General features: G+C 46.4%; 1 protein-coding gene across 3 annotated transcripts in view; it reads right to left on the bottom strand.

The window, feature by feature from the left end:
* Positions 1 to 24,427, bottom strand: part of SIPA1L3 (signal induced proliferation associated 1 like 3) — a 714,921-nt gene that overhangs the window by 46,460 nt on the left and 644,034 nt on the right. For all 3 annotated transcript variants that reach the window (XM_086938267.1, XM_086938268.1, XM_086938269.1), the window contains exon 19: positions 15,914 to 16,057. In XM_086938267.1, coding sequence (XP_086794393.1) covers positions 15,914 to 16,057 — 144 coding nt within the window. The remainder of the gene's footprint in view (positions 1 to 15,913; positions 16,058 to 24,427) is intronic.

Genomic DNA, 24,427 nt, shown 5'->3' with positions numbered 1-24,427 from the left:
CGATTTAACCACTGATAGTAAGTTGGTGGTTCAGAATCCTTCCATGCTGTGGCAATCAAGAGACGTGCTATTGCTAAACTTATGAACATAAAATCTCTTTATGACGCATCAAATTGCATTGTTACATCAAAGCTCAGTAGCATTAGTGTAGCAGTGATCTTAACATTCCTCCCCAGTGTCTGTACCATAAATGACTCAATTCCCCTTTTTAACTCATCTAATTTAACACAGGAGTAAAGCATATGTATCATGTCAGCTGGTCCGTTTTGACATCTTGGACACCTATCCAACTCTTTTCCCCCATTTATAAAGCTTCGCTGGTGTATATTATAGGCTAAAGATCGTTTTATACTGTTGTGCTTTAAGATTAGATGACAAATACATTTTTACCTATTTCCATCACCTTATCTATATCAACATCCCATCAATTAGTTTGATTTACCAATTTGCTTCTGTTCTTTCTAGATCACTAGGGATACATTTTTGCAATTCCTGATAAGTCTTTTATTAGACTATTTGTATTGGGTCGAGACTAATATTCTCTTTTGGAACACCTCTCATACAATTCTTAACTTGAAGATATTTAAAACATGAGTCGCTTTGTAGATCGTATTTTTGTGGAATTTCTATAAATCTACGTATTTCTGAGTTTGCATAAACATCTGTCAGCATTACAATCCCCTTTGTTCCCATTTTCTAGCCATGTCATCATACATATTTGCGTGAAGGAGATTGCAAATGCTACTTACCAGTATGCATCTGTTCTTGGCATGTAGGGCTGCTGACATTCATATCTGTGCATAGATCGACGCCTAGTGCTGGGTCCGGATGATTGCACATTGTTGTCCTGGAAGAGTCTTCGAAGTATCACGAGATAGGTGGCTCCTCCCCTGGACTACAGTGCGCATGGGCATCGACTCCATCCCCAGATTGTTTTTAGCCATTGTGGCTGAGATGGAGTGAACTATGTGAGTGATGACCATGCTATGACCATATATATGAATACTGCAGCTGCTACAGGCGCCGGGGAGGAGGGCGGGCGATATGAATGTCAGCAGCCCTACATGCCAAGAACAGATGCATACTGGTAAGTAGCATTTGCAGTTCGAGGCATGTGGGCTGCTGAATTCATATCTGTGCATAGAATACATAGCAGTCCCTCCATTATTGGCGGCCGCCCGTGCCAGCTGCAGCAGTTTGGAAAAGTGTCCTGAGAACAGCCTGACCTACAGCTGCTTGCTGTTTAGAGTGCACGTCTACACAGTAATGTTTAGTAAATGTATGTGTGGTAGACCATGTGGCTGCTCTACAGATATCCTCTAAGGGAATGTTTCCAAGGAAGGCCATAGAGGCCCCCAACTTTCTGGTGGAGTGGGCTCTTGGTGGAATTGTAAGAGTGCGTTTCGCTTTTGCATAACAGATCTGAATACATTTCACGATCCACCTAGCAATACCAGCCGTGGAAATAGCATTACCTTTGTGGTGTGATGCAAAGGCCACGAAAAGTTGCTTAGTCTTTCTAAAATCCTTGGTCCTGTCAATGTAATACATTAGGGCCCTTTTAACGTCAAGGGTGTGGAGCATCCGCTCCGCCAGCGACTCAGGATTTTGAAAAAACACCGGCAACTCGATTGTTTGGTTTATGTGGAACTGAGAAACAACCTTGGGTAGAAATTTAGGGTTAGTGCGGAGCACTACCCTGTTAGCATGAACTTGGAAAAAAGGCTCTTGGATGGTGAGGGCCTGCAACTCACTAACCCTCCGTAGCGATGTAATTGCTACTAAGAAAGCCACTTTCCAAGTCAAGAACTGAAGCTCGCAAGAGTGTAGTGGCTCAAAAGGAGGACCCATCAGCCTTGTAAGAACCACATTGAGGTTCCATTCTGGAGCTGGTGGTGTCCGTGGTGGAATGACCCTTTTGAGTCCTTCCAGAAAAGCTTTGATAGCAGGCACTTTAAAAGTGAAAGGTGTTGTCTATTCTGGAGGTATGCGGCCATCGCAGACAGGTGAATGCGGATGGAAGTATATGCCAAATTGCATTGGTACAGATGGAACAGGTAACAGATGATGTTCTGAATGGAAGCATCTAGTGGGTTAATGTTGTGGTTTGTGCAATAAATGACAAACCGCTTCCATTTAGCCGCATAACATGCTCTAGTAGTGGGCTTTCTTGCCTCCCGAATGATGTCCATGCAATCTGGAGGAAGATTGAGGTAGCCAAACTCTAGGACCTCAGGAGCCAGATCGCCAGGTTGAGCTGTTGCGGATCTGGATGCTGAATGTCGCCATGGCTCTGCGTCAGAAGGCTGGGTGTGAGATGAAGCCTTTGATGCGGTACCACGGAAAGTTCCAGAAACGTGGTGTACCATGGTTGGCGAGCCCACGTTGGAGCAACCAGGATGAGAGTTATCGAGTGCTGCCTGAGCTTGCGCGCCACCAGCGTTATCAGAGGTGCTGGGGGAAAAGCGTACGCAAATCTGCCTGACCAGTTCATCCATATCGCATTGCCCTGCGATTGCGGGTGTGGGAACCTGGCGGCGAAGCTTTGGCATTTTGCGTTCTCCCTTGTGGCGTACAGGTCTATCTCTGGATGACCCCACCTTTGGAAGTACGGTTGGAGTACTGATGGATGTATCTCCCACTCGTGCATTTGGTGGCTGTGCCTGCTGAGCAGGTCCGCCATCTGATTGTCCTTGCCTGGGAGATGTTCTGCCATGAGGAAAATGTTCCTCTGAATGGCCCACTTCCACATGCTCTGAGCCAGATGAGACAGCTGCGTAGAGTGTGTGCCCCCCTGTTTCTGAATGTAGTACATGGCCGTCATGTTGTCCGTCCGGATCAACACGACCTTGTTGCACAGATGTACTTTGAATGCCTTTAAGGCCATGAAGATTGCCATCAGTTCCAGTACATTGATGTGCATCTTCCTTTGTTGTAGTGTCCATAGTCCCTGCACTGTGTATTGGAGTACATGCGCTCCCCATCCCTGGAGAGAAGCGTCCGTCGTCAGGATAATCTGTGGCACAGGCTCCTGGAACGGTCGGCCCTTGCAAAGGTTTTGTGGATTCCACCAATGCAGAGAGTTGTATGCCCGACCGCTCACCAACACTAGGTCTGTTAGTTGTCCGTGAGCCTGAGTCCACTGACGTGCTAAGCACTCCTGAAGCGGACGCATATGTAGTCTCGCGTGCGGGACAATGGAGATGCAGGAGGCCATCATGCCTATCAACTGCATGAACACTTTCGCTGGAAGCGAGTGTTGAGGTCTGAATCTTTGGATCAGCGACTGAATACTGGCGACTCTCACTGAATTTGGCTGCGCAGTGGCCGCCAGAGTGTTTATCGTCGCACCCAGATACTGCCGTATGTGGGCGGGCTGGAGATGGGATTTTGGGTAATTCAGTGAGAACCCCAGATCGTGCAGGAGGTGAATGGTGTGGGACACGTGGTCGGCGCACTGCTGTTCCGACTTTGCCTGAATGAGACAGTCGTCCAGATAGGGATAGACGTGGATGTTCTGACGTCTTAGATGCGCCGCCACCGTCGCCAGGCACTTCGTGAAGACCCTGGGCGCTGTGGTGACCCCAAAAGGCAGAACCTTGAACTGGTAGTGCTGGTTTTGAATGGTGAACCTTAGATATTTCCTGTGTGAAGGATGCAGGGGAATGTGAAAGTAGGCATCCTTGAGATCCAGAGTAGCCAGGAAGTCCCCTTGCCGATGCAGTGGGAGAACCTGCTGCAACGTGAGCATATGGAAATGTTCTGACAGAATGTACCAGTTGAGGGGTCTGAGGTCTAGGATGGGCCTGAGGGATCCGTCCTTTTTTGGAATTAGAAAGTACAGAGAGTAAACCCCTGTTCCCCTTTCTTGCAGTGGAACGAGCTCTATTGCCCCTTTTTGCAGCATGACTTGGACTTCCTGCTGCAACAAGTGCAAGTGCTCGCCGGACATAGGACGGTTTCTTGGAGGTATGTTTGGTGGAGTGGAAGTGAGTTCCAGACAATAACCGTATTGGATAAGAGATTTGACCCACCTGTCCGTGGTGATGGACTTCCACGCGGGCAGGAACTGCTGGAGTCTCCCCCCGACTGGTGTTGTGTGGTCGGGGGGCAGTGACAAGGCGTCACTGTTTGCTGGCGGTGGAGGACCTGGAGCTGTTATTTCCACGTCCTCTGCCTTTAACGTTGTTGCCTCGGTAACCACCTCTACCCTTGTTGGTATATGAGGACTGGGTGTTACCTTTATAGAATTGCGTGGATTGTGACGCTTGACCCCTTGAGGTGCCTCTGTTATTGGAGCGGTGAAAGGAACCACCCCGAAACTGCTGGGACTGTAGGGCACCCATAGATTTAGCAGTGTCAGTGTCTTTTTTAATTTTTTCAAGGGTGGCATCCACTTCTGGCCCAAACAGGTGGTCTGGATTAACTGTTTGGTTTAGGATGGTAGTCTGAATGTCTGGTTTAAAGCCTGATATTCTAAGCCATGCATGTCTACGCAGTAGAATGCTAGTGTTTATTGCTCTCGAGGCGGTATCAGCCACGTCCAGAGCGCACTTAATTGAAGCATTGGTGATAAGCTTCCCCTCCTGAATCAACATTTCAGCTCCCTCCTTGTACTGATCAGGTAAGTGCTGTAGAAGGGTTTCTAGGGTGTCATAGTGTGCCCTATCGTAGCGTGCAAGTAGCGCCTGTGTGTTGGATATGCGCCACATATTAGCTGCCTGCGCAGCAATACGTTTCCCTGAAGCTTCAAAGACCTTTGATTCTTTGTCTGGGGGAGGAGCATCACCCGTGGTCTGTGAGTTGGCTCGTTTACGTGCGTTGGAGACAACCAAAGAGTCCAGTGGCAACTGTCCCTTGATGTACGTTGGATCAGTGGGCGCTGCCTTGTATTTTTTGTCAATACGCGGATTGATGACTCTTGCCCGGGTGGGCTCCTTGAAAACCTCTGGCGCATGCTTTAGCACTCCCTTGAGCATTGGCAATGTCTTGACAGTCTTTTCAGCCACTGAGAAAGTGTCAAAAAGAAAATCAACATCCACTGGGTCAGCATGGAGGTCGACATCATGATTGGCTGCAGCTCTTTCAATTAGAGCATTGAAGGCTGCAGAGTCCTCTGTTGGGGAAGTTTTTGCAGCAAAAAGCTGCGGCTCGTGTCCTGACTGAGGGTCCTCAGGGTCGCCCACGGCAGACCATGGCTCATTTACATCCTCTGGGTCTGAGTACGCTGGATAAGTGTACTCATCCTCCTCGTCTCCGTCACCCTCCCCAGCGTTAGAGTGAGTGGGTGAGAGCTCCAGACCTTGTGGAGATGCAGGCTCCATAGGGGCAGATGCACCCGCAGAGTCCAACTTCTTTTTAAGGGGGATGTGGAAATGCTCCAACACAGGCTCCGGGGTGATCTTTCTTTTAAGGAGAGAGAGCTTGCCTGTGTTGGCGTCGATGATGACCTCTTGACGCTCCTCGTCTGCTAGTGGTTGGTGCCGTGGCTTTGGCACCACCAATGATGCCTTCGGCATAGAAACCAGCTTTAAGGGCACCCCGGCCCCATGTTTCGGAGCGAAAGCCTTCGGCGCCGTTTTTGGCGGCAGCGTGAAATGAATCGGCGCCTGGGCCTTCGCCGGTTTCTGTGGAGGCTTGGGCGGCACAGTGTCCTTCGGCTCAAGCGCCGCGGCCTCCTCCCGAATACGCTGAAGGGACTCCGTGACCTTCTTCGTGAGTGAGGGCGAGGGCCGGACCGGCTCGAGTGAGTCCTCCGAGTCCGGGTTCGGGTCGGCGACCAAAGCCGCAGTCCTCGGAGCCGACGCAGCACCTCCCTTTGCTTTGTCGACTGGGATCGGTGCAGCTAGAGACTTGGAGTCGTCCTGACGCTTCTTTGGGGCCTTCTTATGGTCCTCGACCTTCTTGGCGTCGACGCGACTCTTCAGAGCGTCGACCAGCTTCGGCGCCGACGCAGCCGCGTCGGGCGTCTTCGCCTTTGGCTTCGACACCGGGTTCTTCGGATCGGCCATTTTGGCGTGGCTCTTGAGCTCGACGGCCATCTTGGATTTCTTCGGCGCCGAGGCCTCTGGAGCCTTTGATCCAACCAGTGCGACTTGCACTTTCGGTTTCGATACCGATGGAGTTGCTCCCGATGACTTCACTTTCGGTTTCCGGACCGGGAGTGGCGCATCACCAATGTCCGTGGCCGGGCCAGGAGGCGGGGCCGTGGGACGAGCATTGAGGTCTTGGGTAAGGCCCGAAGGCGATCCCTCGACCTGGGCCTTATGATGGGGTTTGGCCCCGGAGTCAGTATGAGGATGCTCCTCTTCCGAGCTATCCTCCACGGTGGCAATGGCCCCGTCGTCGTCCCCTACCTCCTCGACGACTTCCTCGAACTCTTCGTCTCCCGCGTCGTAGTCTTCCTCGCCCTCCGACGCCGGGTTAGAGTCCGAAACATTCAGGATGGTGTCGTCGTCAACATCCTCTTCAAAGATGTTTGCTGGTGGGGGTGCCGAACTCTAGGCCTGCAGCCTTGCGGCCCGACGTAGCTTGAGAGTCTTCTTCGACCGGAACTTGGAGCAGGCCATACACTTGGCCTCGTCGTGGTCCGGCGACAAGCACTTGTTGCACACTGGGTGCACGTCCATGTGCGGGTACTTTGAGGCACACACTGGGCACCTCTTAAATGGACTTCGTTCCATGTTGAAGTAGTCTGGAGCGTCGTGTAGGCCCGTCTGCGCCGACAGCACGCGGAAGGGCAGCAGTTGATCGGAGCCGATAATAAACCAACCCGACCGATAAACAATACCGACGCGAGTCCTAAAGACCTTTTGGTCTCAATTAAAGAAACTTAAACAACTATCGATTCCGACAGAGGGAACCGAAACACATCCGAACCCAATGGCGGAAAAAAACAATCTGGGGATGGAGTCGATGCCCATGCGCACTGTAGTCCAGGGGAGGAGCCACCTATCTCGTGATACTTCGAAGACTCTTCCAGGACAACAATGTGCAATCATCCGGACCCAACACTAGGCGGCGATCTATGCACAGATATGAATTCAGCAGCCCACATGCCTCGAACCGGAATGCCAGAGTGATGAATATTTAGTGAATCTGTTAATCTCACATTTCTTCACTATTTTTCTCCAGTTTTTAATTGCACAATTGATACATTTATATCCTTTCCTTTGATATTTTCTCATGTCATCTTGGTGCTGGAATAGACCACCTGCAGCTTCCCCAATTGCCAATTCATAAATAGTTGGTATTTCTCCCCCATAGTTTTGGATCTTCCTATGGTAGTATAGAATGCCCAAATTTTGCAGGGCCGTAGCCCAGTAATATGCCTTTATATTTGGAGCGTTCCAGCCACCCTGATCAATCGATTGATTTAAATATCTATAAACACGGCAAATTCTTTGGTAGCTCCAAATAAAATTGGTAAACATCCCTTCTATTTTCCAGATTTTTTTTGCTATTAGTTCTATGGGGATGGCCCGCATTAAATATACAATTTTTGCAAAGATTTTTATTTTAATTACATTTATCCTGCCAATTATTGTGAGGTGCAGATGATCTAATCTTTTCATTTCCCTATTGATTGACATCATAACTGGATCCAAATTTATTGTCCAGATATCACTCATTTTCGCTGGTAATCTAACTCCTAAGTAAACTGCAGACTCCTTTACACGGGGATCGTCCAATATACAGTGAGAGGAGCAAATGATTTGTGTCTTTGAGCTACTTAGTAAATAGCCTGATGTCTTCTCAAATCTTTCTGCCAACCTCTCTACTTCTGCGATTGTTTCTTGGGGTACTGGTGTTAGTAGGGCGATATCATCGGCATATGCCAATATTTTTGTCTCATAGTTATGAGAAATTACTGGTTTGATTATAGGGATATTTAAAATCAGGGCGATAAAAGCATCTAAATAAAATGCGAAAAGGATTGGGGAGCAAGGGCAGTCCTGGCGACTACCTCTTTCTATCTTCAGTCTTTTGGATGTATACCCCATTATCTGAATTTTGGCATGCGGATTGGAATACATGGCATGCATAGCCCGTAAAAATCCTGGCCCGAAGCTTCTTTCAGCCAATGTATCCCACAGATAGATCCAGGCCACCCGATCAAAGGCTTTCTCAGCGTCTAGGAAAACCACAGCCACAGCTCTCTCCTCTACCTCAGCAGTATCTAATATTGATATTGCCCGTCGAGTGTGGTCTGTGGTCCCCCGGCCTGGAACGAAGCTGTGCTGCCATGGTGAAATAATTGCAGCAATGCTTTTCTGTAATCAGGTGTCCATGATTTTCGAGTATATCTTTGCATCTGTGTTCATAAGTGATATTGAGCGGTATGACAACGGTAATTCTAGGGGTTTATCTTTCTTTAAGAAGACCACAACATCTGTATCCTGCCATGAGCTTGGGGGTATTCCACGATATTGTACAGCCGAAAATAGGTCTTGCATAAGAGGCGCTATTTGCATTGACATCATTTTATATAGCTCAATTGGAATTTTATCTGGCCCAGCAGCTTTGCCAGCTGAGAGAGAAGATAGTGCCTGCTGTACTTCCTCTAATGTAATTTCCTGCTCTAATTCCTGGGTCATTTCCCTACTTAACTTGGGAAGAAGTACACCACAGTTATCAATATCTTGTAGATCATCCTGCTCCTCTTGATCCCCTACCGAGAGTTCCGCTTGCCATAGTTTGTTAGAGAAATTCTCAAAGATTTTAACAATCTTCTCGGAATCTGATATCAATGAACCACTCAGATCTTTCATTTTTGATATAATATTTCTAACACTATTTTGTCTTGTTCTCAATGCTAATAATTTCCCTGTTGTCTCCCAATAGCAACAAACCCTATTATTTCTCTCATCAGCGCAGCCTTATATGAATTCCACACTAATGCCCGTGAAGCGCTAAATCTATTACAATCAAAAAAAGATTGCATCCACTGCTTAATATATGTGCAAAATTTCTCATCTAGTAATAATTTTCTACCAAAGGTCCATGGAGTTTGTCTGCTCAAACCCTGAACTTCCCTAATTTCCAAAATTAAAGGATTGTGATCTGAATATAATTGTGGGAGTTTTTCTATATCCAGATTATCTAACCATTGTACAGGTGCCAGAAAATAATCCAGGAGGACAAACTTTTTGTGGGGATGTGAATAATATGTAAAACCGGGGTCATTTGGTCTTTTTTCTGCCCATCTATCTGTAACCCCATGGGTATTTTTGAGTGCGGAAAGTGCCTTAAACACCTTAGATTTCCTCCCTGTGTATCTATTACTACTGGTATTCCCTTCCATGTGTATGTTAAAGTCGCCACATATAATCAAAGAGCGTGACCACTGTGCTAGTTCCACCTTTACCTCCTGCCATATAATAGGATCATCTAGATTTGAGCCATATATATTAACTACAGAAAATCCCAATGATACCTCCATTATGGCCCAACGACCCCACTTATCTGCTTTCATTCGATAAACTGCTTCCCTCTGATGTTTAATATATGTGGCCACGCCTCTTGTTGTTTGGGTGGAGCATACTGCTAGATTGTACCCTCTAATTTCAAGACACATTTTACTCCCCCACGGAATATGTGTCTCCTGCAGACATAGAATATATGGATTCAGTGTATTAATCATTTAGAAAACCTTTGCACGTTTTACCTTGTCATTTAACCCCCCAACATTTGATGAGCAGATTCGGAATTTAGCCATTTTCTCTATTTGGGATACCCTGTATTTCCTTTATCCCTGTATATGTCATCTTTGTATAGTATATCATACCCTCTTTTACATCCATCTGCATCTGTCTGAGTTTCATTTTTTCCTAATTTCTCTCTATCCATCCCCCCTACCCCATCTATCCCTATTGCCCACCCTCTTTTCCCCCTTCCGTGACCCACCCTCTCCCCCCTCCCGGCTCACCACCTCCACCTGTGCTCTCCCTCCCCTTCCCCCACCCACCCTCCACCCCAGCTAAGGAAAAAAGGGCTTATGGCCGTTGTCGATGGGAAGAGGCTTTACTCCAGTCCCCTCTCTACTCTATTTCCCCCTTGCAATATTGACTGCAATATAGCCCGTGTCACTTGATCCTCTTTTTCTGATTGATTTCCAGCTTGCCGCTTCTCTGTTAATTTCACATTCTTTAATTGTGTTGCAATTTCTCGTATGCGACTTCGCTGGATCTCCAGATCTTTCGGTGTTTTATTCTTATCCTTCTTCGCCGAAAACATTTGAGGAACTCTCTTGCTTTTCCCTTCATTCACATCTACTTTGGCATTCAGAGGATTCATCTTTCCAACCCCCCCTTCCAGGGCTCTTTTCCTAGTACTACCGCCTATTTGAGGATCTTGAAGGCGATTGCCCAGTGGGGTATCCATCCCTCCTCTACTCTTTCCTCCTCGTGCTGTTTTCGGTGGCATCTCAGTGACTTGTAGATTATAGATATAGATATATGCTCTATTGTCCCGTATCCTTCACTGATCCGTTAACTTTTAAAAGTATTTCAGGCTGTTTTTGGTTTGCTTTAATCTGTTGTCCTTTATTAAGTCTCTCCACCACGATGTTGAAAAAGCCCCTCAAATCAGAAACTTGCTCAGTGTTATTATACAGTCTATATACGTATTTACTTTTATGCTTTTATGCTTTATAGGCTTACAGCAATATTGTCTGTAATCTGGATCCTCAAGCTGATACCATGGCGCTCCATTCCAGCAACCAAAAGACCACAAGAAGCACAATGCAGGTGTGTATCTACTAGGACCTCAGGGACAAATGGATCCATGAATTGTTGTATAGATTGGTTTGTTTGTCGATCCTGGGGTCTCTCAATGTTGATTTTGCCTCCCCGCTTAGCATTTAGCAATAGCTGTTTGTAGGTTTTAAGCGCTCCAAGAGGAGGTAATCAGCTTTCACCGGGTCCGCGGCTTCCTCCGTGACAACAATGCAGCTGCCACTACAGTCAATTCCGTGACCGGTTCCACTGTGACAACAATACCGCTGCAGTCATCGCTGTAATCAGTTCCGCACTCCGACGCTCCTGAGTTTTTTTTTAAATATTGCCTGTCCGATGCCAATGTCCCCCCCCCCCCAATATTGGCCGAAGGTGAAGGTGAGAGCGTCGTCAGGGGTTTGTTGCTGCGTTTTTTCAGATTCTCTGTTGATATTCTATATAGAGTAGAGAGGAGCCGTTCTGGAGCTAACCTCTCACTCGTCCCTCACGGACGCCATCTATTTTCCTAAGCCGACTACCTCCCTATACCACTGCTGATATGTTGCATTCTACACTTAACCCCTTCGCTGCTGATGCTCGTCATCAGCCACGGGTGGCATGTGCTGATGACGAGCTGAGCTCGTCATGTAACGCGGAAAATGGAAAACAGCCGCACAGCGCAAAAATCGCCGCTGCAGCGATGCGGTTAAGCAGTTGTCTGAAATGGAACGGAGGTTGCACAATACATGGAGGTAATTGCTTCCACTGGAGAGGAATTACTTATCCTTTTCACACAGCCACTGCACCTTTCCCAGGAATTATTTTATTCAGGGTAGTGACAAACTGCTGGTCTAGGCAGGGTTGAAGTGGGACAGACTAAAATCTCAGATCAAGCCCCGTGGTGTGGAATTGAAATTTGTAGAGCATACACAACAAATATACAAGGTAGAAATTCAACTCATCCTTGCTAACAGACAGGCTGAATCAATCACAACTAAGATAACAGAGAGACAAGAATTTAAGCTAAATTAGGTGAATGAGGTCTCCCAGGTGGTCTGATGGGGCATAATGAAGGAGGTAATGAGAGGAAAATGCCTCAGCTCAGCAGGTCAACAATAGGTATATCTGGGTGCTCTCTGTGGAGAATCTATAAGAACATCTCATTGATGCGTTGGTATAGAGAGAAGGGATCTGTTTGGACTCTGAGATGGAAATTCTTAGGGGGCAGATCAATCTGTTATCTAAATGCTCCGTAAAGAGTACTAATGAGGCTCAAGCAACACTTTTTATTAAAAGGCAAACATAACCAACAAACTCTTGGTATGGAGGTTCAAAATAGTGAGAGAGAAAGCCTGGATCCCCAACGTTTCAACTAGCAAAGTAAGACATCAGAGCAAGAGAAAAAGTAGCCATTCTCTGCAACAGAGGCCCTTGAGATGTTTTTTTTGGAAACTTACCCAGCCTACCTAAGCCATATCCTGTCAAAACAAAGTTGATGGACCAGGAAATACAGTAGTAAAGGTGCAACAAGTTATTAAAGGGCTATTAGTGCAGAAAGTGTTGGGTCCAAGATGGGCTGACAAATGGGTTTTACATGCAATTCTGTTTGATGGTAGCCCCCAAACTAGCAAACTACATAATGCATTCAGAAACTCAGGTTAAATCAACGAGGCCATGTTGGTAGCTGAGATAGTGTTAATATAGAAGTTGGAAAACAAAAAATTAAAGCACTTCGCAAAGTCAGATATCATTAATAAACACGGATTCTAAAATTTATACTAAGATACTGCTCTCACAATTGGAAACATTAATGCCATATTAGATTAACACAGAATAATCGGGATTTATAAAGAATAAGCACATCTTTGGTAACATTTAGAGGGTGATGCACTTAAATGAAAAATCAAAAAGTGGGAAAATTTGATGGGGTCAAGTGGTCATTTAAAATATATATATATATATATATATATATATATATATATATATATATATATATATATATATATATATATATATATATATATATATATATATATATATATATATATATACACTAGTGCAGGATAGAGTCAGAATGGCCATACGGGCATTCATAAGGATTAGTTAGGTGGCACCTAGGACAGTAAGTATAATCAAATTGGAAAAAAACAGGATAGCTACAGCTAGGTAGAAGCATGAGATAGGGACACCCCTGTCTCCACTTCTATCTTAAATCTCAGTGGAACTCTTGGCATAGTAAATTAGGCAAACAAGAGAGACTGATGGGATAACCGTTAGGGGGCCCCTGCAGAAAATCAATTTATTTGTGGATAGAACAGTGCAGAGAAAAGAAATGATTAGCCAGGAAGAATCACTCCCATCAATACTGACTGTGTTGAGAGACAATGGCTCCATATCACATTTTAATGTCAACCATGAGAAATCTGGAGATATTGTCTGTTTCAGTAGGTCATAGACAGCCTGAAAGAATAGAGGGACTGTCACCACTTCAATGGGTGAAGCATGACATCTGATCATTGGTGGTTAATATTATGCTAACGTTACATAAGCTGTATACAGACTATTACCGTCCATGGATTGCAGATGCTAAAAAAAATGCCCGAAAGCGTCCCCTTTGTCTGGTACATAAGGCACTATATGGTGAGGGAGCCTTGGACATGCAGAAACTATCCCTCTGGTACTCCCAGCAACGGAGTCTCAGATCAGCCAAAACAGGTCTTGTTCAGGTTCCTAAAATCCAAAAAGCCTGATGGGGAGTGAAAGCCTATCCTACCAGGCAGCCAAACTCTGGAACAGGATGCCGTTCACCATTAGGCTACAGCCTAACAGGCATCAGTGTAGGAAAATGATCAAGACCTGGCTCTTCCCCCCCAAAATAATTTTGCTACTTGCCTGGACAACATGCGACACGCCACCCTCAGCGCCAAGACGCTTCGGCATTTGTGTGCTTTACAAATATGCTACTTAATTACATAATTACTGCCACTTAGGAAGAAGAATTTTCCACCACGCCTTGTGTCCCTTTTTTCAGGGATTACCTGTTCTAATCCGTAAAACTCAGCAGCGTAAACTGTAGCAACATATTGAGAATTGCGTTTGGGAGGTTGTCTCTCAGTCCCCAAATCTACCCCCACCTTTTCTATCCACGAGGAAGTGGGTTTGCCTTTCATTGCAGACAAGTTGAACCTGGCACCCCTTTTATTCTGGGCAAAGACATGGCTTAATTCAGAGTTAACCTTGAACCATCTTATCCTGGAGGATTTTATTTCTTTGGACCATGCCATGAAAATACCTTGGCTGAAGTATTTAAAAAACACATTTTCTGTTCTAGGTAGACCGGAACTTTTTTTATCTCCATCTAACATCAGGAGAGAAGATGTAAAATGGATCAAGGTCCATTTTTTAGAGAGAGTGCGTCTTAATAGAGAGGAGAAGGAAATAATGAAACCATCGGTAAGAGCACACTCTATGTTAATCACCACTCCCACCCTGGAACCATACCTGAAATTTGTTACAAGACCTCTTCATAGACTCTTCTTAGCAAGATTCAGGTTTAATTTGATTCAATTCTCCTTAGGTTGTTATCCATCATGGGCCAATTCAGAAGATGCCCCTCCCTGTGAGTGTGATAACTTTTCAAAACAAGATACCATGCATTTCATGATGTTTTGTGGGTTTTATACCGCCGCTAGGAAAAAACATCTGTTACCTGTTTGAGGGAGGCTGGCTTTATTCAAGTCAGACCCGCATTAATCTACCTCCAGATGTTGGGCAATATTCACATTACTTTTAGTGTTGCCAGTTTTCTAGCGGAAGCTTTTAGAATTAGGAAAAAACGTTTACCACTGAACACTTCATTGTAAACACTGTATTGTTTTAATACGATGTAGAATAGTCTAATTACGGCCTGCACTGATTTTGTACATAAATGAACTGTGATTTTAATGTATATGTATTGTATTTGCCTTTTATGATTTTTTTTTTAAGTTGAATAAAGTGTACTTTGACTGACTGAGAATTGCGTTTGGGAGGTTGTCACCTGCCCGTGACCTGAAAGGTGGTACAAGAGCTTAGAGAAAAGGGCGGGCTGGGTCTTCCATACAAAGCAGCCTGGTTGTAGACAGCATTTTCAGCCATCAATGAGAGAGTCTGAGAGGGCTTGAAAACATATGGAACATGCCTTGATGGGCCAGAACCAACAGGATCTTATATAGCCTCCGAAGAAGAATAGATTGTATTCTCAGGATGAGGCCTTGATGGATGAACAAGCATTTTTCCAATCCCCATTCACTTCCATAAAAGCTAATCCGGGATTTACAGCTGCTTCAAAGGTGGATGTCTACACCAAATGGAGATGAAGACTGTGGAATACTGGGTCACGATCCACTCGGGAGTGATTACGTTGTGCAGCAGACAATTTCAATAAGAAAAGGTTGAGAGGCTTGCACTAAATCCAGTAAAGAAGCAGGCACAAGAGAATGAATTCCCTTTCAAAATATTTTTCCCATCATTACCACAAAGGGTCTCATATCAAACATTAACATCACATTGAAGGAAATCTCAATGTTTCTGAGGACCCGAGTACAATGTTCATGACCACCAAGAAGACTGCACTAAACAGGCAAATAACTGTTAAGGCATAAATTATGCCTGTTCATAATGACCTCTGTCAGGAGTTTTCAAAACCAGAAAATGCAATTTGGGCTAATGTACAAATAGCATCTGAACCCTAGGAAGTTCAAAGTTGTGTATCCCAAAATTGATGGGATTGCTGTAGAAACTGTGGGATGGGATAAATATATAGTGGCCGCGCACAAGGCTACAAGCATTCCGAAAGGAAGTAGTGGGCCATAGGATAAGCGTACTGAGACATCCAATACCACATGACCTAGGTGTCCCTATACTTGCACAGCAACTACCATCTTAAGAGACTATGTCAAGGAATCACTGGGCAGTTGTAATTTCAATGATACAAGCAGTGAAACAGGAAATAGCAATCTGATGAAAAAGAAGTAAACACCGACAATTACAGTCTGGTTAAAGGAGATATGGCGCATCACAGCAATGGAAATGTTAACCTACGATATGAAAGGGGCAAACATATATATATTTAGTGAAATATGGAAACCACTGGTGGACTACCTGCAAAATTGAATATTTGTAAAGGTAAACTGTATAATAGACACACATCTTATTACCTTCAAAGGCTTTAGCAGCACTGACCAGACTGGACCATTCGAGGCCTGCTGCTGTGTCAGGGAGAGGCATCATTCCTGGATCTATGCGCCGCACGGGCTTGTCACGAATATCCGTAAGTGAAAGCTCTGATGCAGAGAGATTAGCTTAAAGTGAAGGGAAAAAACAGAGAAAAAGTCAGAATTCACATTTGTTATTGAAAACATCAATTTCTTAAATATGCCACGCGAAAGGAATACATCTATGTACTGCTATGATAATCACTAAATGTAAACAAGGGTGCAGTTTTCCTAGTAAGGTGCATCGTAGAGCGAGCCCTGCAGTCTTGTTTTACCTTCCACTAGCCACAAAAGTAGGGCACCAGTTTAAAATACCCATGAAGAACAATCAAGCTAACCAAGTGCCACAATACAAGTTATAGTCCCATTATAAGAATGCAACATTCCGGAAAAACACTACAAGATAAATAAAGTTTAATTTTGCTGCAATTCACTTAAGTGAAGCTTTTTCTTAAGCTTGGAAGTATAGAGTGTCCAACTGACCTCCATTGGTATTTCCTGCCTGTAGGTGTGTTCATTAGCACATTGGAGGGGCACAAACAGGATCTTTAAATTCTCTTCTCCGATTGCTGCTATGTTCATATGGGGTACCTTCCATTTTCCAACGTCTCCTTGCTGTTTTCAGCTTGCAAATCTTAAAAAGCTGACCAATGTTGAAAACTGGGGAATTCTCATTACCCATCATCTTTAGTCTAATAATGGTATTCCCCCGAAAATACCATTTGAGTGTATGTGCCAAAGATGCATCTCCAAGGTTGTCTCCATTTAAGTATGTTTCTGTTCCACCCATCTCGGACAGCTAATGAGTGTTTTAAATGGACCTCTATTCGTCGCTGTGGAAGGAGGTTGTGAAGTCTTAAAGAAATATTTGACCACTGTTATAATTCATCTTGTTTGCCACTGGCAAAGAGGGTGACAAGAGTCCAACCCATATGAGCATGATGGTTTAGAGAGGTCAAACTCTGTAGTTAATACAACATTTAAGATTTTATTATAAATTCCCGTCCTCTAGACGACTTTGCAATGCCCTAAAGTCAACCCTCACAGAAAGCAAAGATTGGCCTATTAGGATCTTTTACTGTTGTCCTGTTCAAGACTGCTAGGACAGTATACTTTCCACTGTGCCTTGTGCCAAATGGCTAAAAGCAACTACCTTCAGTCTGATTCATCAACAGTTGATCTATCATGCCTCCCAGCTCCCTTAGACATAAGGAGGGCCAGCCATCGTCCACCTTCCCCAAAAACCAAAGCTCCTATAAGGGCTTAGTTAAGCCTGGTATATGTATGAGAACTGACTTTAACCTCTTGGGATTGATTGCGTCAGCAAGAGAAGTAGGCTTCCAACCCAGGCCCGAAATTGCCTTTGCTTAAAGCAAACTGAACTGCCACTGAATATTCTATAGCTGGGGCAGGAATGAACTAGCAGACAACTGTGATGTGCACAGAGTTCACTGAAGTCTGATATTTCGCAGGCCATCCTGTAACACTCCCTGACAACTGGAATTTTGTTAAAACAGATTCAGTATTACTTTATCAGCAGTATAGTTTATTTGAAAGCCCAAATCAAAAGGATTTCCATTGTGGGCCATGGTGGGCATCCAGGGGAAGAATTCACTTTGTGATGTGATGTGATGTGGGAAGGAACTTATATAGCGCGCTACCACTCCAAGGAGTATCTTGGCGCTTAGATTCCAGAAACCGCAGGTAGTAGGTGAAAAGAGACTACCTGTCTATAAGGCACATCATATAAATCCCATGCATTCGGAGTTTGGCAGGGAATAGACCCATGTTTTTAAAAACTTTCTGAATTTTAGTTCAGTGGTAGTTTGACGCAAGAAAGAGGGAAGTTTGTTCCATGCTTTCGCGCCGATGACTGCAATGGATTTTCCTCCTGTAGTTGACATTTTGAACCTGGGGACGTTGAGTAGATTAGCTGTAGAGGACCGGAGTGATCTTGACGGGTGGTATTGATTGAAGTATTTGCGCAGGTACAGTGGGCCGCGATGGTGAACGGCTCTGTAAGTAATGGTCAAGACTTTGAAGAGTATGCGCTTGTGGATTGGGAGCCAATGTAAAGCGTCCGAAGCTGCCGAAGCCGAAGATTTCCTGGGCAGTCTGAGGACCAGTCTGGCAGCTGCATGCTGGACCATTTGGAGTTTATGAAGGGCTGATTTGTTAAGTCCTGCATAAAGGCTGTTACAATAGTCCAGCCTTGATGTTATGAGGGCAACAGCTACCGTACGTCTGGCACTCAGAGAAAGAAGATCGAAAAATTTCCTCGGGCTTCTGATAATGCCAAAGCATATTCCTGCTACTTCCTTGGCTTGTTGGTTGAAAGTCAGAGTGTTATCAAACCTTATGCCTAGGTTTCGAGCAGCATTGATAGTATTAGGGGGGGCTTCTGCCTTTTCAGGCCACCACAATTGTGGTTAGAAGGGGTTATTAGGTCCAAAAGGAATGATTTCAGTTTTTGATGAGTTGCACTTCAGATGGTTGTGTGACATCCATTTGAAGGTTTCTGACAGACATTCTTTCAATGTGTGTTCTGCGATAGATTGTTTTTTGTCGAGGGTCAGAACAAGCTGAGTGTCGTCAGCATAGGCAACAGTACTGATGTTATAAGAGGAAATTAAATTTAGTAGGGGAACCATATAAAGGTTGAATAAAGTGGGGCTTAGACTAGAGCCCTGCGGGAACCCAGTTTTTTCTTCTGAGGAAAAGTCGCCTAGCCTTACAATCTGGCGCCTATGTGCTAAGTAGTTTTTAAACCATTCAAACACGGTTCCTGCTATGCCAACATTAGAGAGGCGATGTAAAAGGAAAGCATGGGATACCGTGTCGAATGCTGCAGAGAGATCTAATAGGATCAGGACAGCTAATTTGCCCTGATCCAATGCAGCACGGATGGTTTCAGTGGAAGACAGAAGTGCAGATTCAGTGGAATGGTGGGTCCTGAAACCTACTTGACAAGGATGTAAAATGTCATTATCTTCTAGAAATACCATTAGTTGTTTATTGGCGAGGGATTCTGCAATCTTGCAAATGGCCGGAAGAAGCGAAATGGGGCGTAGGTTAGAGAGCGTGGTAGGGTCTTGTGAAACTTTTTTCTGTAGTGGTTTCACTATCGCTATCTTCCATTGAGGAGGAATTTCTCCCGATTGAAAGGACGAATTGATGATAGAATGTATATGTGGATTGGCCTCCTGTATTATGGATTTAAGGAGTGAAGGGGGACAGGGGTCGGAAGGGGATCCTGATTTCAGGGTAGATATTCCCTGCAGAGAGGCGTCCAGGCTAATGTGACTAAATTTTTCCCATCTAGGTTGATGGGGCTTGAGAACAGTTTCACTCGTAGGTTCTGTTATTACAAATTGGGAAAGTCTTTGGTAAGCGTTTCTATTTTTTGGGTAAAGTAAGAGGCTATGTCATTGCATAGGATCTGCGAAGGAGGAATCTCTTGGGTTGCAGTTTTAGGTTTAGTGAAGCTATTGACAATTTTAAAAATGTCTTTTTGTTTGTTGTTTGCTGCTTCAATGCGGGAGGTGAAAGAGTTAGTCTTTGCCACTTTGATGGAAGAGTGATATGATCTCCTAGCTTTCTTATATATCACTTTAGCGTCATTGTCATAGTTCTGTCGCCATTTGCGCTCAAGAGGTTTGATTTCTACCAGTTGTTCTTTTAGGGTGTCTAAAAACCAGGGGGCAGAAATGTTCCTCTTTCCTATGGTCTCTCTGTTTCTTTCTGGGTTTCTGATGTTATTTCCGATGTCGGTCATCCATCTTTCAAATTTTTGATAGTCTATTGTGGTGTGCCCCGAGAGAGTAGGTTTACTTTCCTTGGCCCAACTAGTAAGATCAGGATGTTTCATGATTTTCCCCAATTAGGTAAAGTGTTTCCTTTTTTAGCTACCTCTTTGGACTTTAATTTGCTCCCTATGAGTTCAGTGTTGAATTCTATGTCCAGGTCAGAGGTATGGGATCATTAACTGTCATTTTATCCAAATTAGAGCTGATACAGTCAAGGGAGGGTCCAGCTTTATGGGTGGCTTCAAGAGTCTTGAGAGTTAATCCTAGGATCTGTAGGATTTCTTTAAAATTAGAGGTGTGTTTATCCGTGGGATCATCTAAGTGGAGATTCAAATCGCCTACGATTGTAAAGTTGGAGTACCTAAAAGTCAGGTCACTAAGTACTTCCCCTACACTGGCAAGAAACTGCGTGGGATTGCGGGGGGGGGGCCATAGAGAAGTGCTCCAGAAAAGGTAAAGGTGTCATGTACTTGAATACAAAAATATAAGCTCTCAGCTTCTTCAATATCAGGGAGCTCTCTAATAGAACATTTATAGGAATCTCTATAGATGATAGCCAAGCCACCACCACGCTGTTCTAAGCGATCTTGTCTGCAAAGGAATAGCTTGGGGGGATGGCATGGACTATGTCGGGGTTGGACCACTCACGAAGCCAGGTTTCTGTGATGAAAAGACAGTCTAAATCATTTTCATGAACCAGGTCAAATATGTGAAGGGAGTTTTTGCACATTGAGCGGGCATTTATCAGGCCACCCTTAAGGTAGCTTGGAATCGGTTGAGTGATACTGGGGCGATAAGGAGTTAAGGTATGTTTACAGCTAACACAGCAAATGGGACCTGCCCATTTATCTACACCGAGAGCATGGAGGCAGTGGGAACATGAATTATTTAAAGCAAGAATAGCAGTTTTAGATAATGGAGTCACCCGAGTATGGTGGGTGGCCCTAGGCCCGTCCTCGGCGCGGACAAGCGCAGACGGGCTAGACTCAGGCTCGACTCCGGCGCGACAATGGCGCACCCGCTGCTCGCGTTCGCGAACCAGTGGCCATCTGTATTTGTAGTCCCTTCTACAGCAAGGGCGCTGGGAATTGTAGTTCCCTACCGGAGTTATCAGGGGTATGGTCCCGCGATTGCCGGCCACAGTACCTAATCTACTGTGAGCTCGGGGGGAGTGCAATCTATGAATTTAGGCAGTGGGGTGATTATTTAAAAGACAAATGTCGAAATGCGCCGCAAAATAAAACACAATAAATCTAAGTATTTTTAAATACAGGCAAACTACCACCCGGCTTCCGCCTCAGGTGCAGGAATAATTATGCGCTAGTGGCCGGAGCAGCCTAGTCGTAATCACCAGGCTCCCGACTCGAGGGTGACAGGAATCTATTGCAGAGGAAAATATGTTGGAAAATCTGTTGGACCGCCCAGGGAACAGAGAATTCTGAAGGCAGGTGTGAGGACTGGTCATCATTAGGGGTCTTCTTGAGAGTGTAGAAAGCCTAGATAACATTCAGTTTAGTAAGGGACGTGGCCAGCGAGATAGCCGTCTAGACGTGTTCGAGCGAAGCCCCTACCAGTTTCCATAATATCCTGCATTAATCCTGTGCCCCTAAATGCCACCGGCCCCTGCCAATACTGACAAAACGCTGCATATGCATAGGGTATCGATTGGGCTTGCATACAACTGAGCGGCTGAACGCTGGAGGGTGCCGCTTTCCCAGAGTAGAAGAATGTTCCATGGATAATACGGCAGTGGGATAAACAAAGTACAGTGGAGGCGCTGCTCACCCGTGACTGCACAGTGGGTCTTTGGAGCTCGGACCGGGCACTGCTGATACTTTGTATGCTGCCTGGTCACCGGAGCCTCTATCCTTTCTTTGCCTGGTTGGGGAGAATTTGCATGCAGTGTGAAGACCTGGTGCGGCAGAGGCAAACATTCCTGAGGCCTCTGACCACCGGAGCTGTGTGGAGGGTGAGGTTGGGTCTAGGATCTACGGGCCCCGTCCCAGCATGACTGGAAGAGATGCGGAGGTTGCAGAGAACTATCAGTGCTGGCGGGGGCTTGCCACACCCCTGGGGACTCTGCATTGCTGTGGACTAGGCCCCTAGGGGTTAGAGAAGCGCAGCTCACCCCCACCCCCCCCTATGACCTGAATGAGGTTTCACTGCAAAGATGGTGGGGGCCCACATGTGGGACGCGAAGTGAGCATTCACAGTATGGAGTGACCCGGGACACCCCATGCGGTGGGACGCGCATTGAGAGCTGCTTGCTAGCTGAGGGCCTCCCTCGTCGGAGTGACCTTGACTGCGGCCTGCTGCATGCGGCTGAGGCATCCTGACATTGGGAACTTCTGGGCGACTGAAGTGGAGGCTCTGCCTCATTGCCTTGGCCTCGAGAGAACTGTGCCGGTGGTGAATGCCTGGGGGGTGAGTGTTGGCGACATAGGCGGTGATAAGAAGAGCCATACCCATAGAGGATGCTGTGGTGACCGTTGGACAGCATTTCTTGGGACGCAGTGAGGTGTGTATAATATTTCAGATGCTGTAACTTAGCAGTCATCAGTGAGGCATGCCTCTTTCCTGAGCTGTAGTCCCTGTTGCCAGAGGATTTGGAGGCAAGCGGCCCCCCTGGGTTGAGACATAACTGAAGTATTGTTGTTCCTGTTGCTTGAGGTGTGGAGATTCAGCACATCAGACATTGTGGAGTCTTGAACTGAGCGGTGGAACGAGATGCACAAGTTACTTACCTTCGGTAACGATATATCTGTAAGAAACATTAGTTAGTTATAGATCCCTTACCTTAGAATTACCCCCAGGCGTCGGACTGGATCCGCAAAGTTTTTTCGTCAGCTGTACCTCTGCGCGTCGGACGGTGGCATTTTTCGGCTCTGCGTCCGTCATCGGTGTCGCCGGGATGCCGTTGCAGCAGCTACATTGACGTTGCCCTCGCGTGCTAACGTCAGTTCTGTACACGACTTTGTGCCAAAAACGCAATACCATTCAAGACACTGACCATTGGTGCACAAAACTAGGGCCCTGAAAGGATGTCCTTAACCCTAGAAATCAGTTCGCAGAACGGGGAGGATGGGTGGGGCGGTAAGGAATCTATAATTAACTAATGTTTCTTACAGATATATTGTTACTGAAGGTATGTAACTTGTGTAGCCACAAAAGATCGAAAAAACAGAATGCGCGGGATGGGAGGAGAGGCCGAAGGACTTGGCCATAGCCAGTCAGTCCTTGAAGTGCTCTAGGGCGTTGTCTGCTTTGTCACCAAAAGGGAGACGGCCATCAAAAGACATGTCCGTCAGTGTGTTCTGGACATCCCCTGAAAATCCAGGGGACCTCATCCAGGCGTAGCGGCGAAGCGGTACAGACGTTGAAATGGTTCTGCCCAGAAAGTCAGCGGTGTCCAGCCCACAACGTATCGTAAACTTTGCTACAAGTCTCCCGGCGGCGACAGCCTGGGAGAGCACTGCCCAGGCCCCCTTCAGACACTGAGGCAGCACGTGCGCCACTGTATCCCACATTGAGTGTGTATAACAGTCCAATAGATATGCAGTGTTCACGGACCGCAGTCCTAAGCTGATGGAACAGAAAGTATTTTTGCCAAGATTGTCCAGCTTCTTGTATTCCCTTTACGGTGGAGCAGTAGTGAAGGCGCTTTTGGAGGTGGAGGCTTGGACCACCAAGATCTCCGGGGTAGGGTGTTGGTAGAGGAAAGTGGGGTCTCCAAGGTCCGGGTGGTGGCGTCGGGCAATCATCCTACCATGGGAGCCCCCGTGTTGGGCCTGGAACATGCACCCAAAAGGATGTCCGTGAGGGCCTCATTAAATGGCAACAGGGGCTCAGAAGAGCTTGCCGCTGGTTGAAGCACCTCAGTTAGGAGGTTTGTCTGCCCTACGCAACACCCCAGAGTATGATGCTTCCTCCTCCGTGGCCACGGTAGGAGGAGACAACGTGCCAAGGTTGGGTGAAGTGTCAAGACCACTTGCTTCTCCCAGGTCCTCTCTCCAGTCCTGGTCAGTATCTAGCTGGTCAGTTAAAGGATCACCTGACCCCTCCCAGTCCTCCTCACCCTCCTCTGGCTACCAATTGGGGTGAAAATGGCAGGGTGGAACACAGGGACAAAAGTACCCATCAGCTCCGGATCTGGCGTCGGCCGACAGCGTTCCAGCTCCGTGCCCACGTTGGGAAGGAGGCTGGGTGCGCCGCCGGCCGGGGAGCACACAGGCGCCGAACGCAGTAGTGGTGCCGGAGGAAGCGCATCCGGTGGAGGTGTAATGAGTTCAACCGGCGCCGATCCGGATCCAGGCTTGGCTCCAAGGGGGGCCTGCGGTGCTGGAGCCGCAGCCGTCGCCGGCAAAGACCTAGGCCCCCCAACCGAGTCCGCGGGGCAAGCCCACGTTGGGATGGAGGCTGGGGGCGCCGCTGGCCGGGAAGCCGGCAGGCACCGTACGCAGTAGTGGTGCCGGAGGAAGCGCAACCGGTGGAGGTGTAATGAGGTCAACCGGTGCCAATCCGGATCCAGGGCTGGCTCTAAGGTGGGCCTGCGGCTCCAGAGCCGGCGGCGGCAAAGACTTGGCCCCCAACCGAGTCCGCAGGGCTTGATGGCACGCCGGCGGGCTCAGTCCGCCCAAAGATGGCACGCATC

Source organism: Lissotriton vulgaris, chromosome 9 (assembly GCF_964263255.1).
Source record: "Lissotriton vulgaris chromosome 9, aLisVul1.2, whole genome shotgun sequence".
Taxonomy (NCBI): Eukaryota; Metazoa; Chordata; class Amphibia; order Caudata; family Salamandridae; genus Lissotriton; species Lissotriton vulgaris.
The sequence above is the reverse complement of the archived record's forward strand: the minus strand, read 5'-3'. Positions and strand labels throughout refer to the sequence as shown.